Below are 15491 nucleotides of genomic sequence, written 5' to 3'. Positions count from 1 at the left end.
ATTGAATGCCTTAGAATAAAAGAGAAGAGGAGCTCTTATCTGTACTTTTAGTGAAGTTTTTATTTATTTCCCTTCTTCCTCCAGCGTAGGAGGATGAATAAGCACGGAAGCAGATACAGATTTGCAAAGGCAAGGAGCTCTAAAGAGCGTCGTTTTTTTCATCAGCCTTTAAAAGCCAGACTGTAATCATAAATTCCCTGATAGCTGGAGCATGCAGAAGTCGTCTTTAAGCCTACAAGTGACAGGCTGCTGTTGCTTTTCAAACTTCAGATTTCTTTTTTTTTTTTTTTTTGTAAGACACAACTTTGATCTGGTTCCTTTGTAATGCTCTGCAGAGCGCCAGGGCCGCTGTGCTCGCCGGCTGTAGGGCTGGAAGTGAACTTTCTTGGCAAGAGCCATCTGGAGACCTCAAAGAACAGATTAACTTGTCCAGAATTGATGCGATCTTTGAAGAAGCTGCCCTTGCCTAGAACACATGTGATTAGCTTGACATTGGCAGTGATAAAGTTGAGACGCACAGCAGTGTCTGAGTACCCGGAGTAATTGGGAAGTTTTAAGTGGAGCAACCCCAAGGATTTGCAGTCAAATTATCAGCTAAATCCCCAATTTTAACCTCTTGAGCAGACTTGGAGTCTTTAGTGCAGGTTAAATCCAGTCAGGAGTAAAGGTTTTCAGCTTTGCATCTTCATAGCTGTTTTGTTCTGAGCTCCTAAACGTATCTGTCGTGATGTATTGGGGAACGTGGTGGATGCTTTGAGACGTTTCTAATAGTTTTATACCCAGTACGGTGCAACGTTTCATGATGGTTGTTGATACTGTGGATTGGAGATGGAGATTTTTCTGTTCAGGTGGTAGATTAATGTAATCTTGTAAGTCCGACTTCTTGGTGAATGCTGTTCTAATCCCTTGTTTAAAGGTGACCCTGCCGCTCGGGCGCTGTTGTCAGCGCGTGCTATTTAAATATGTTGAGGGGATTTGCTGTGGCTTGTACATCGTGAGCTAACATGTGCACCTTTTAATTTGATTAGCTGGTTGTGATAATGAAATGTGGTATAGCGTGAGGGATGTGACAGTCAACTGCATCTTGGTAGATGTAAGTATGGGAAGTAAGAGAGCTCTGATGGTGTCTGGTCAGCCAGAGACGCAGCAAGCTGATGTTTCAAAAGCTTTTGGTTTTTTCTTGGGTGGAAATGCATAACTTTTGAAATGGAAAAATTATTTTTTTTCATACTGAATAAGTGGAAGATGTTAAAATAATGAGCTGGAAGGATATCTGAGCATTGGGCTGTGTCCTCCTAATCACAAAGACAAAATGACCAGAGACACCAAATAAGCGTAGGGCTTAGTGCTGGATTCCTCTTGCAAATGGAGCTCTGGAAGTAGTCATCTTGAAAAACACACAGGACTGTAGAAGTTTGAACTAAGTCGTCAGAGGTTGATGTGAAAAGCAGGGTGGGAGCGCAGAGACTCGGTAACTGGGTCTGGTTGAGTCGCAGCCCTGGTCTGTAGTCTCTGGGCACCATCCCTCAGCTCAAACATGGTCTACCAAGAGAGAAAAGGAGCAAATGTGTCCTGCCATGAGGTTCCTCCCTGCTGTGCAGGAGGGATGGTATTGCCATGGGGCAGTTTGGGGATACAGTTGTCTCAGGGTTGGGCAGGTGACCCTTGCAAGAGGAGGAGTGCCAGCCTGCCAGGTTTCTATCACAAGTACAATTCTTATAATTCAAAATTTTATTTCAGAAAATGTCAGTGTCATAAAAATTCAGTACTAGAGCTGAAGGAGATGGTACCAATGAAAACTGATGTATCTGATCAGCTTCCCTGCTAGACTAGGAGCTGCTCCAACCACACTGCAACTGCTAGCAGCCTTGGGAAGACCATGTCTCACAGACCCACCAATAGAGCCTCATGCAACTTATTTCCTTCAGTGAAAATTTAAATTCTGCAGAAATCAGTTGCCTAGAGGTCTTTCATCTCCAAGGAAGTTGCCTTCTTGCCTTAGTTGTTGTTTTCCATGCTTGATTAAGAGCATCAATGAAGGAGGAACATAACTGTTGAGAACTGAAGGAAGTGCCATGTGGATTTGGGTTTGCAGGCAGGATCTGTGAGCCTTGTGAAGGAGACTGAGGATCTCAGTCTGGAAGGAAAAGGGTGTCCTTAGGGACTCGCCATGCAGTGGGAACTCCAGCTAGGGCAAGAGACCCACAGAGGACCTCACCTCTCTTCTCACTTGCATTGAAGCTCCAAGATCTGAAGGGGCCAATGTTCCAAGTGCTGCATGCTAGTCTTGGTTGGTTGGAGGAGTGGGACATTTGGGGAGTGGGATACAGCCAAGACAACAGGCAAAATAAACTCCAAAGAGGCAGTAGGAAGGCCTAAGGAGATGCTTGCTGGTTTTCTGCAACAGTTTTGGCCCTTGTCAGCATTTCCAGAGTTTACAGTGATCAGTGGAGAGCTTCATGCAAAGAAAAGGCAGCTGGTCAGATTGACTTACTTGGGTCGCTGTGATCTCTGTTATAATTGTTCCCGATGTGATTATGTTGAGGGTTGAGCAACTGAGAGCTGCAGAAGAGACGCATAGCTTTATTTCTGTGATGTGGGAAATGTTCTGCGTTCGTTTCAAAAACATTCATTTCTCTTGCTGTCTAAAAAAGTGAAACAGAATTCCAGAAGTCTGCAGGAATTTTTGTGAAGTCTAACTTGAAATGCTCACCTTCCCTTTTATCGCCCTTATCAGCACACAGAGCTTGGTATGTGAGGTTTTTCGCTGACGTTTCAAACCTCTCCGAGTGTGCCTGTATCCCTTTTAAAGCAGCCTCCCCTCCCAGATCAGAAGTGACCATTTTTTTTTGTTAGACTTCATGTTCCTTTAATGTTTTCCTCTTAATAGATGTTGAAAGTGTTCTTCAGAGGCGCAGCACAAAACATTCAAATAGTGATATGAGCCAGCTGAAGAGAGTTGTCAGGGAGAGGGAACATTAGGAGAAGGATTGAATACAGATGGATTCCTCAAAAGTAATGTAACCTGTTATGATTGCTTTGAAATCCTATACGCTTTCCATCTACTTATGCTTACCGAAAGTTTACGTTTGCATTGATGTATTAGAGGCAGAGCTAAAATGGAAGTAATCCCTGTTGTATACAGGCTTAAGTATGTAATTTTAGCTAAAATACAACAGTTGTGACCAAACTCTTCCCTGCATCTGTGGAAGCCCACAGCCGTGGAGTGCTGCAGGGAGAGCCTGTCCATCCCCACTTTTCCAGAGGAGCCAGGGACCACCCAGCACCCGTCTGCTTGCTCTTGGTTCCTTTGACCATCTCAGATCCAGAGCCAACGAACTCTTCAAGTGCTCTGTGCTGCTCTGTCTTTGTATCAGCAGACGCAAAGGAGAAACTGATTTTTCTGTGCATTTTATTCTATATATCGTAGTGCTTTCTTAATATATTGCTAGAATAATCCATGCTTCATCCAGAGAGTCCTGGCAGAAGGTTCTGCTAGAAGTTGGTGCCGTGTTTTGAGTTATCCAAAAAGCATCCTTCCCTTTGCCCACAGGGAAGGCCTGAGCTATCTGACATTCCTGCCTCAATTTAAGAGATTGTATAAGACTCCGCCACGTGACTGGTGAATGGGATGTGACGGGAGGGCTGCACTGCACAGCCCTCCTTTAATGTTCACAGCTGACCCCTCTGCACGGGGAGCACTGGTGAAGGGGACATGGTGAGGTTTTCCCTTACATTACCTTACTTTTTAGGGTGAACTTGTTCAAATTACTTCCAGCCTTAAATATTTGTCCTAGAAAGCTGTTCTGAAATCTGATGGAGTACAAAATTAAGGTTGCTCCAGTGCATATTTACGGTGACAGACAGAAAGTTTGGATGCTAGAAGGTGTCCGTGGTGACTCGCCATCCCAAGGTACCCATAAGCATTTGTACCCGACCGGCTCTGTACTGCACCTGACGAAACCTCACGAGGCTCCCTTTGCCTCAAATAGTCATGAAAATCCTCAGCTGGGTGCTCTTTGCACCACACTGCAACCACGCTGAGCTGCGTCCTCCGAGGAGAAACAGCTTGGGAGTTTTTGTTGGCTTACGACAAGCAAAATATTAGTTTTCCCTTTGTGACAATAGGTGATTTGTTTCTTACTAACCCCAGAGTGGGTCTAAAACAATATGATTTTTCTTAGTGACCAGTGAACATCCGTGGCCCCGTGCGTTACAAGGAGAATTGTCTGGTTCTGTGCCTGGGAGCAGACGGGCACAGTGAGTAGGAGCTGCATGGGTGATATGTTCAACTGAGGTTTTCACATTCTTGGGTAATGCGTCCATCATTGTACACCGAGTACCACGTTATACAGAAGTCTTTCTGAAAACCTCCACCTTAAGCAGATTATTCCTGTAGCAGCTGTTTATGTTTCATACAAATATGCGGAAACTGCCGACTTTTGCCTTTGCTGGTGTCTTCCTCACCTCCGGTCCCTCCATCTGTGCGTTTCTCATGGGTTTCCTTGTCTTATCTAAACGTAAACTCGTCAGGGCAGGGGCTGTTCTCTGTTGTCTGTAGGACTTTGACCAGTGCAGCACAGCTCTCAGCACAGCCAGAAAAGCTTTTCACAGCAGAACGGGGAAGCACAAATTGTGTGAGGTGTCCTCTTTGGAGGTGTTTGCTCAAGGTTCATTACCAACCACATCAACTAGATGCCAGTTACTCAGTTACTAAATAAAAGATCATGCTGATGAGCTTCATGGTTGGCATTAAAACAGGACTCTAATTTTCAGAGCTGGTAACAGAGCTTGGAAAACCCAGGAATTCACCAGCTTTAAGATATCTTAGAAATGCTGCTCTTCACGCAGAGGGGTGGGGAGGGAGAGCGGGGGATTAAACGATGCTGTGCTGGTGTGAACGTTTCAGCTCGTTCTTCCTTCGGGCAAGTTGCAAAATGACTTACAGTGACAACAAGATGCCCGCATGGCCCAACTGTCCTGCGGTGCAGCAGAGCCGGAGGCACCTTGGCAGCAGGAGCTGTACTACGCCGGTGACAGAGTCAGTGTGAAGGAGGTCTCGTCTGCTGCTTTCACAGCCTGGTTCACCGTCACTGCAGGTCTCCTCCTGAGCAAGGGACTCGCTTCCCTGGTCAGCTCGTGCAGGCAGTCTCCCTCCTACCATTTATTTAAGAGGAGGTTGGCCTGCTCGCACGTGTACTTGAGTAATCTGTCTGCAGGACAAGGAATGTGGTTGTGTGCAAGCTCCCTAGATCCATGGCCAGACTGTCCATTGGAAAAGCCGGTGGGATTAGATGGTCCTTCCTGGTGGAATTTGCAAGTGTTTGATGTACCGAGTGTGACATTTGAGGTTGGCTTTAGGTACGGTGTTGTAAGCAGCAGCCGTTTCCTGCTTTACCTCCCTCCCTTGGCAAACGTGTTGGAGGAGAGCAGAGGGATGTGAAAGCGAGCGTTGAACGGGTGAGCCGTGCTAGACAGCCCTCACAGCTGGCAGAGTAGGAGCCTATTTTGACTAAGAAAAATGCTGTCTTATATCTGGGTATTGCTTAGTACATGGACACAAGAAATCCTGATGTGACTGGACTTCTTCCATACAGTCTTGTTCCCTCTCTCTTCAACTCTAATAGTATCGTCTTCGTTACTCCATGTTTCCTTTTGCATCCAGTTGCTCACGGTTCTGTCAGTGCAACTTAATACGAACCCAGCTTAGTCTGTGATCTGTGACCAATGCTGGGGCTTCAGGCAAAGTCCTTCTGCCCGGTGATGCAGAGTATGGTCAAGGTTGTGTCCTTCTTATTTGACTCTCTTGTTTTTCTTGCAGGCATGGGTCATGGAGAGAGCCTGTTAACCCTTACTATGTCAACACGGGCTATGCTTTGGCACCAGCGACCAGTGCCAATGACAGCGAGCAGCAGAGCATGTCCAGTGATGCCGATACGATGTCGCTGACGGACAGCAGCGTGTAAGTAACTCCAGTCCGGTGGGATGATAACTGGGACAGTAACGCGTTTGTTTCCGTAGCGTCGTGGTGGTCTTGGGGAGACATTGCCATGGCTGGTGTTGGGGGGAATGTCTGACTAGATCAAGGTCCTGATCATTCTTGCTTTTCTTTTCTGGCCTTGGGAACATTTGCAACATCAGATGGTTTGAGTGAACTAAAATAAATGATGCTCGGTCAGAGTTCCTGCAGCGTTTCTTGCCTGGTGCAAGAAATACTGGAAATGTTGGATGGCTTTGTAGTAAGTGATTTGAGATACAGTATCTTCTCAATGTCAGACGGAGCTTTCTGCTTACCTGGGTACTTCTCCTCTTGAGGTTTTTTGGTCCCAGACTGGGCTCAGTCTCTGATTGCTCTGCAGTAGGATTGGCCGCTGACCAGTTTTAGTTTATCTGTGGTGACCTCTGCAGTTTAACACAGCTTGTACCGATAAGCCCTCCCCAAATCTTTTCTCCTTTTTTTCTAGTTCCTACCTTCATGCCAGCACCCTGTGTCTCACCCATGAGATACCTTCCTTAAAGACGGTCTGCAAAGGGAGAAAAAAGAGGTTATGATATTTTGTTGTGACTGCATCTCTGTGATAAAAAAAAAAAAAAAGGATTTGGGCAAAAATAGTCCATGTTTGGTCTGTTTTTTATTAGTGCAAATGCAAAGTGTCTTTCTGTAGAGCAGCAGCCCTTTGATTCTTCAAGCGAAAGATGACAGGTTTACAGAATTAGGAGAGGGTTTTATTAACGGCAGTGCTGTAAACACAAAGTCCTCCGAGACGCTCGTTTAGTGTCACTGCGAGTGTCAGGAGCTGTCAGACCTTGTTGGAGAAACTTTCCAGCCTGTGTGACGAATGTTAGTGGGTGCTGCAGCAGTTGCCCACCTGCCCTCAGTTAATACGGCGGGCTGGTGAACGTGCGACGCGCACGGTGGCTCTGTGCGAGCCGCTCGCGTGCTTGGCTCTGGCTCCACGAAGGCTTGGAGCCATTTAGGAGCAGTTATTGAGTCTGCTCTGCTGACTGCCACCAGCTCCTTGCACCTTATCCATGTCATGTTGGCAAATGGAGGTGGCAGACCTTGGCCCAAGGGGCATGGGGAGGCAGAGGGTGCCCCTGGGGCAGAAAGCTGGAGAGGACCGCCGATTAAAGGCTCCGTTTGATACAAATTCAGCTGCTTTGCCGCATCCTTCTGCGGTTCTTCATATTCATCAATTTAGATGGAGGAGCAGTCTGAAGCTAGCGGGGGTCATGTAACTTCTTGTTATCGGGAGAGACAGATGTAAGAACTCTTCAAAATTAATTAACTTTTAGCACTTCCTTTTGCACTGGTCCAGTGGGCCCGTGGGGTCGCGCTGATGGTTATACCTGCAATAAGTTGTGATCATTTATGCCAGACTTCTTCACCCTCCTAATTTTTGTTTCAGTAGCCACAATTTATTTCTTTCACAGGCAGAATAATTTCTGTTTGACCATCCTATGCATTCTTTATTCTTCGCTCCTTTTTTCCTTTAGGCACTTTATCCCTTCTGTGCCCACCATAGGCTGCTTCTAGGACTTTAATTACCACCACTACGTGCGCTGCCTTCTGCTAATAACTAGCCTGATCTCAGTGGTTCATTTTAAGTAAGTCTCAAAAATCATAAGGGTAAACCTGTGATCTTTCTTTCTGTGCATCTCAAACTGGGTGCGTGCAGATTGATCCTCAAATTGGGATTCTGGACGTACAGCCTTGACCTTTGGCTTATAAAGACTCTGTCTGTTTTCAACACTTGCTCTTCATTACGTCCTTTAAAACTCCAGTACCAGTTTTTGTTCCATTTTTACATGGCGTTCCTGAGCCTATCTGCCTCCTGAGTTTCAAAGGAATTTTTTCAGAATTGCTCAAGGCAGCAAAAATGAAGAACAACCAGACGCAAGTTAAAGAAGGGACTCCTGCTGCTTGACAAGACTTGCATGTCTCGGTGCTTTGAATTTAGGCCTCCTTTAAGGAAAATGGCAATACGAGCCTCGTTTGCTGATGAGCGAGGCTCTTCCCTCTGCGTGCTGTTTACATCCAGCAGTCAAGCTCAGTAGTGAAGAAACCTGCCTCCTGCTCCAAGGCAGCACATGAACAGGGTGTGATCCCAAGGCGGAAACCTCCATGACCCTCCATCAGAGGAGAATGTGTCCGGACAATCGGGATGCAAACATCAGCTAATTGAGGAGTGCTAATAAACCGGGAAAGCAGGCAGGCGCACAGAGAGCAGCACTTTTCCAGCATTGACCAACTCAAGCCAGTGGAGAAGGCAGACACGCCGAGCGGTTGCTTGTACTCTGATGTATTGCAGTTGTCTCCAGCTCCTGTCCAAGCTTGTGTTGATCATGGCAAAGCAGGGTTCGGATCTGGCTGCATGGACAGCCCAGCTATGCAAAGCCTCTGGCAAAGGTCTGGGTGATGCCCTGGCCGCCTGGCCGATGCCCTGGCTGCCTGGGTGCCTGAGCTGGGGCGAAGGGAGGCAGGCAGGCACAGGCTTTTTGGGAGCGCCCAGCTCACCAGAGTGTTTTTCAAACTCATTTCTGCAGTACCAGCTACAAGCACACTTGCCTAAAAGACAAACTTTCAACAGGATGTCTTTCCAAGCACTGGTAAATATTATTGTAACAGGTTAAATTTATATAATGAATATGTTATCAGTGCCTGGTGTTTGAGGAGTTTGCCTTTTGAGTGGCTTAAAAAACATTGCTCTTAAATGCCTGTGCTCCGCTGATTATTTTTCAGTCTTCCTGTGTCATATGAATTCCTCTGCCCTTGTAGGCAAAACAGCTCCGGTCCTCTCTGTGAAACCTGTTTTTATAATCGTCCCGGCAGCTGTGTTGTTTTAGCTGGTTTGTGCGGGGGCAAGGTCTGGAAAGGACGTGGTGAAAAGCTCTGGCGAGCGCTAGCCGGGCAAGCGAGCCATTGGCTGCAGGTGGGGCTGAGTCGCTCACTGTGGGCGTTCGGTGGTGGATCAGTGGTGGGTTGGGGCTTCAGGGCTCTGTCTCCTACCCTGGGCTGCTCGGAGCCTGCCCCAGGCTTATGGTGGCATTTATGGTGATGATCTTTAAGGTCCCTTCCAACCCAAACTGTTCTACGATTCTGTGGTGCACCCTGAACTGCTCTTGCTGTCTCGGGCAACCCCCACATACAAAATGCATCTTCCCCAGGCAGAAGAGACAGCCTCTGGGTCGGGGCGACTGTCACAACAGGGACACTCAAGGGAATTTAAGGCCAGTCGAGGTAGGAGGGCAACAGGCAGAAGCTGAAACGCATTAAATTGCAATACGATGTTCCCATTCAGACGCAGAAATGTCTTTAGGTCAGTATCTTTCTTCTCTTTATTTCTGCAAGAGCTTAGATGGGTAAACAAGAGGAAAGGTCTCCTCTTTAGCCCAGTGTTGTGGTCCAACTAAACTACAATTCTCCTTCCTCTGGGTCTTACTGTGTGTCTTGGCTTATCTGAGGTGGGAGATGAGCTTTGCCTTTGGCAAGCCCTCGATGCCGGTGGGCTTGACCGGAGGGCTGCTCGTTCTTCCCCAGTCCCGGTCGAACCTGCCCCAGGGTAAGGATGGCCATGCTCCAGAGCAAAGGGGTTTAGGACAGTGGTTGCTCCTTAAAAAAAAAAACCTTGCAGATTAAATATTTTTCCTCGGATGACTGGCCTTTGGCCAAAATGCCTGGCGATTTTCTCGTCGCGCTTCTTTATGTGAGAAAGGTCTCTCGGCGACGGTGGTGCTTTGATAAGAGTAATTGGTAGAAAATATCAGCTTCGCTGTGGATTTGTTTCCTGTCATTCCTGCAGCCGGTGATCCAGAATGACCTTGAGTTCTGCTATATTTAAACGAGTTTAACAGCTTTTTAATTTAAAAGATCCTCAATGATAATTTTCAAGTCATTGGGCTTAATGGTTGGGTTTGGAGGCTGTCTTTGGAGGAGCAAAGCCAGCCCTTGTTAGAAGAATCCAACTGCAGAGCCCCAGCGAAACCTCCCTGCTCACCGAAGGATCTTGCAGGTCGGTTCAGCTCGGTTCGGAAGCCCCTGCGTTTCCCTGCTAGCAGACCAGTCACGTTATCTATTATTAAATAAACACTGGAAATACTCTTGTTCCCCCCGTTGCCTTTTAGTGCACAGCTTTCTGGTCAATCACGTGATGAAACAAGGAAAAATAGTTTGGGAAAGCTTTATTTTAAAAGTAGATGTGCTCTAAAAAAGTTTTGATTTTTTTTTTATATATATATATCTGTATTATTTCTCTATCTATTGAAAATATCTCAAAGCAAGCTACCTGACAAAAGGAAAACAAAAGTACCGTATTGGTTTTCCTTGCTTTCCCCCCGTCTATTGAGTAAGGTTTTGTTGGGATAAAATTAAAGTGCTTATCTTTGAATTTGCTTCCTCTGGTTGAGTTGGCACAGTACATTGAACGAAGGAATGTTCCAAGTTCAGAGGTGGCATTGGGGAATCTAGTTAAAATGACATCAAAGGCAGCACAGCGGGGCTGAACATGTGTTTGAAGCCGGATAGATTAGAGGCCATTATCAGCCTTTCGCTACTGTGCTGGGAACAAAAGTCGCTCTTTCCGCTGGGACTGCTGCTGGGGAGAATTAAAAAAAAAAAATAAAAAGAAAGAAAGAAAAATTGCACCTTCTAATATAATGCCGCTATTCCCGCGAATGGCCGGGCGGCTTTAGCGTGCGAGTTGTGTGCTGGCACCCGGGTTTTGTGCGGCCGTTATGCTGAAATGTTGTCTATTGATGCTGACCAGCGATGGCTAAAGTAATCTCCTAGACTTTTTTATTATTATTTTTTGTTTTCCTGTAAAAATTGCCGGTTGTTCTGTTGCCATCCAGTCTGGGAAAAAAAGCTGCGTTGTGATGCGATGAAACTCTTTAACCGGTGTGACTCTTCAGTTCTTTTTTCGAACGGAGGTTTGTCATGAAAGAACACGAAGCCGCCTAATGAAAGCTCTCGTAGCAGCGCTTTGGGGAAATTGCTCTGCTCGTGTTCGGTGCCGGTGCCGGGCGCAGCAGAGGTGATGCTCCCGGCCGCGCTCTTCCTCCTCCCACATTACCTGCAGCCACGAGCCAGAGCCGTAATTAGCCTGGCTAATTTTCTGTTCTCTCATTTGCCTTCCTACTAAAAAGCACTTGTCGTTAATCACGGGGGTTTTCTTTTGTTTTAAGGGTGTTTCATTTTGAACGCCTGGGTTACTGTGGGAAATCGCGTCCGTCTGATGTCATTTGGTGGCGATTCCGCCTTTTCCAGTGGATGCAATGGAATTGGGAAGGATTGCTGACAGTGACCATCCTTGCACGGGCTGGGGCTTGGAACTCGGGAGGTTTTCAGGCAAAACACCGCAGTAAATAGTGTTTTCCTTGCCAAATGGCACCTCGGCTTTAGAAATCCGCTGGTTAAACTGTTTGGCTTGTGCTCTGGAGCAGCAGCTGTGCTGGGCAGTTGGGGAGGAGGTCGGTGCTGGATGCGTTTGGCTCGTGCAAACATCTTGTCCGTGTGAGATGGGTTGGGAGCAGCTCCTTCGCACTGCTCGGAGCGGCGCGGGTGCATGGAAGTTATTTGGTACTTGTGACAAACCAAACCCCTCCGCCCATTTCTGGCCGTTTCTGTGGCGTCGCACGGCCTTCCCAAGCAGTTACTTTTTACTGAATCAGGGAAATGTGTAAAATAAAAAAGGAAAACTCCGAATTGCCAAGCTGCAGGCTGGCGTTTGGTTTTGCATTCATTGATTTTTGTCAACGAGGAGATGAGCCTGTGTCCTTATGTCATAACCAACCTCCACTTCACTCGTGTTCTCCTTGTCCCTGGGTATGAGCAGTGGTGAGAACAAGAACGTGGTGCCTTTCCTCGCCTGGAGCCCTACTCAGCCAGCGGTGCCTGGCCGTTGGGGGTGTGTAGCGAAGGTGACTCTGACCTCTCGCCGCTGGGACCCACATGCACCCAGGCCCCGTCTTTGCCGAAGGCCTCCGTGCGGCTTGGCAGAGCGGCTTCGCGCCGTGCCCCAGCTCGGGGCAGAGCCACAAACCCTGCTCCTGCTCTGTCAGGACCGAGGACTGCTGCCACCGCTGTCTCCTTCCTCTGCAGAGCCCTGGGTCACCAGCTTTTTCGGCAAGGGCATAAACCCAAGCGGAGCTGGTTCGCTTAGATGCCCATGGCATCCCTCCCTGACCTGCTCCAGCCTCTTCTGGGGCGAGAGTTGGTTCTTCCGCACGGTAACTCCAGTATCAAGCCCATAATGTCAGACTAAGCTAGAGAGCATCTTAAGAGCAGCGGAGTCACCTTGATAAGCCATTTGAGAAGTTGTCACACTCTCTTAAAAATATATACCTGGTTCTGTGCCCGAGCTCCCCTTGGTGTAGATGCCCACTGAGCTCCCACTCCTCCTCCTCCTCCTCCCCCTCCCAGCCTGCCCTGTGGTTTGCTGTGTACATTACAGGCTCTTTTACAGAAAGCAACCAACTATAAAAGGTACCAGGATGCGGTCCAAGTCCTTCTCCCTGCCCTCCGCGTAGGGCAGCGGCCGCGGGAGCCCAGCCTCACTCCACTCCCGGCACATGCCGCGTAAGTCCCCCAGTACCAGAGTGTCGGTGGTGCGGGGACCTGGGCGAGCGTCGTTCCCTGCACGGATTCCTCTTGCTCTACCGCGCTCGCCTTGGGCGTGCAAAGGCTTTCTCAAACGTAAAGAGGTTTCCTACCTGCCACTCTGCTGCGGCGAGGCTTAAAGGAACGTGATGTATGAGAGAAAGGCGCTAAAGCAGGGCGTGGTGTTGTTTTATTCCGGCAGAGATGGGATCCCGCCGTACCGACTCCGAAAGCAGCATCGCAGAGAGATGCAAGAAAGTGCCAAAGCAAATGGACGTGTGCCACTACCTCACATTCCTGTAAGTAGCACTATCTCCTTCCCCAGAGGTAAATATGCAAAATATGTGAGATCTCTAGCGTACAGCTGCTCTGCCTGCTCCAGTTTAACCCCCTCCTTAGCACCATATTCATCTGGAGGTGTTTTCAGATGGAAGTACACCATGCTAAGAGAGGGCTTGGTAGCCTTCTGCCAAACTCATCATCCAGGGCTGCCCAAAACACATAGTTTTTCCTAACTGTTCAGTCAGTAGCCAGTTGTTTCTCCCAGATGAGAATGGAAGTGCTGGCCGGCATCTACCTGTAAACAGGTTATGTGCCCTTGGGTGAGCTGGAGGTGTTTGTGGAAGGTGTTGGAGGCCATCAGACATGGAGGCTGATGTAGCTCTCAGCCAAGGTCAGCTGGGGAGAAATGCAACTGTCCCGGGCGGTATTTCTGCACTAGGCAGCCAAAGGGAGCTGGAACCTGTTCTCAAGGATTCGACAAAGCCCGCCTGGGGGTACGAGGCAGGAGAGCAAAGAAGGTGCAGGCATAAGTATTTCGTTTGTCTGGTACTGTCTCCTCGGTTGCTCCAGGTAAGCAAACAGCTTTGGAAGATGAACATACCTGCTAGGGCTTTGCAGCACCATCTGCAGCTCTGCTTATTGTTATTTTCTTTCCATGAGAAGTTACAGGTGACATTTAATATCTAGCAGGGAATAAAGGTGCTTCTTTCCCCTTTGGACAGCTGGACTCCAGCACAAATCAAATAAGGAAGAAAAAAAACCTCCATCTGCTTTTTCTAGAAGTGCCTTCAAACTTGACGCAGCTGTTCTCATCCTGCCTGCTCAAAGCAGCACAATACCAGCAGAAATACACCCTGGTTTTTAGAAAAAAAAAAAAACCCACACCAAAACCACCACTCTTTGTTTTGCCTTTTAAATTAGATTATTTTCCTTAGATTTAAGAGGGTCCCCTGTGCTTTGATCACTGGGTTGACAATAAAAGCCCTGGCCGCTCGCTCGCCGCCCTTGCTCAGCCACCTCTCTTTTTGCACAGTTGCTTTCCCAGTGTGGTGGCTGTTGAAAAGGCTGCCTGGGCGCCTTTTCATTTCGCTCGATGCCGTTTTTCCTGTAAGCGTGGCTTTGTTAGTGTTGAAGTTTGAAAGCTTGGCCTTTCTTTTTTGTTGTTGTTATTGTTGTTGTTGTTGCTGTTCCCCAACAGTGGGAACTACCGAGTGAATATTCCCTGACTTCAAAGCTTGTCAGTGGCTTTACCTTTCGGATAAAAATAACAGTGGCTTTCTGTTGATGGTGTGCACTGGCAATGCCTCGATGAACTGCAGGTTATAAACTCAGAGTAGGCAGCATTAAATATGTATAGCGAGCTCCGCTTTAACGAACTTCCATCTGCCAAACATTTCTTTTGTTGAACTGAATAAGTGTCATTCCAGCAGCAGTTCCTTGCAGGCTAATTAGTTTTACTTAGCATTAAATTTTATCGACCTTTTTGGAAACCAGTTAAAAAAGAGGAGGAAAAAAAAACAGGTTTAAATTGGCCACCTGCTGCTTATAAATTTTTATATTCTCCTACTTATCTACCCAGTCTTTTAGAATTACATATTCCTCCTAAACTACACACATATGCTTCACAAGGATTTTTCTGTGAAACATCCGCTGTTCCCATTAGATTCTGCGCTTTAATTTTAAGTCCCAGGGAAAAAGGCATCTTGACGCATATTTATATGGGAGCGGAGGACTGAGAAGTTGAGTTAGTTCTAGTCTTTCTCCAGGGAATAAAAGTTTAGTTCAGACACTCTGGCACCTCCTGCCAGCCAATTACTGACACAGAATTGGCATTGACTTCAGAGAGGCACTGCTCTGCCCTCGCTTATCAATCAGCCAAGAAAGGGGAAGGTAATTAGACAATATGTTTTGACAACACCAGTGTGAAATGTTATCGAGTTAGTCTTTTAATATCACCTCGAACTGCACACTCGTGGAATTAAAATTCCCCAATTAGCAAGGAGCCATGCAAATGATTCTTCAAGTGTTGCTTTCCGAACCCGTTGGTTGGCTATGTCGCAGCGCGTAGCTAAAGCTGCGTCCATCAGCGCCTGGAGCGGGTGGGCAGCACGCTTGTAGACCTGTAGCAGTGGCTAAATTGCAACCTTTGCGTGAAGGTCTTGGTGGAATCATGTCTAACCAGTGTAGCCGGAGTCCATACTGACAGTGCTTGCAGAATGCATGGCATGTTTTCCTAGTGATAGTAGAGGACCTCCTACTTCCAAAAAGTCATTTCAGAAGTCCTTTAGAGACCTGACTGTTCCCTTACAAATGAGTTATGGGACTACTATGCAAAATTCTGAAAGAACTTTTATTGCTTTTAATAGCAGCGCTTTCAGTTAGGTCCAGAAGCTATGAACTGTAGTGATTACATGTTCGTAGCAGACAGCCCGCTAGTTTCAACAGCTGTGCTGCCTCCAGACAACAAAGGCGTGTGCTGGTTGTGTAGGATGCTCTGCTACGCGGCAGGAGACCTTGGAGCATGGCTGGCTGTGTGCTCCGTGTTCCACACGTACAAACTCACCAGCGCTCCAGGAACGCAGTGGGTGAAGGTCTCTAGCCAGCCACGAGG

The 15491-nt window shown here is 47.4% G+C and overlaps 1 protein-coding gene across 3 annotated transcripts in view; it reads left to right on the top strand.

Annotated features, from left to right (window-relative positions):
* The window catches only part of AXIN1 (axin 1), a 71995-nt gene that overhangs the window by 35952 nt on the left and 20552 nt on the right, over positions 1-15491 (top strand). For all 3 annotated transcript variants that reach the window (XM_086622060.1, XM_086622057.1, XM_086622059.1), the window contains exons 3-4: positions 5822-5962; positions 12801-12897. In XM_086622060.1, coding sequence (XP_086478186.1) covers positions 5822-5962; positions 12801-12897 — 238 coding nt within the window. The remainder of the gene's footprint in view (positions 1-5821; positions 5963-12800; positions 12898-15491) is intronic.

Source organism: Tauraco erythrolophus, chromosome 17, assembly GCF_009769465.1.
Source record: "Tauraco erythrolophus isolate bTauEry1 chromosome 17, bTauEry1.pri, whole genome shotgun sequence".
Taxonomy (NCBI): Eukaryota; Metazoa; Chordata; class Aves; order Musophagiformes; family Musophagidae; genus Tauraco; species Tauraco erythrolophus.
Note: the sequence above shows the minus strand (reverse complement) of the source record. Positions and strands in the feature narration are given on the sequence as shown.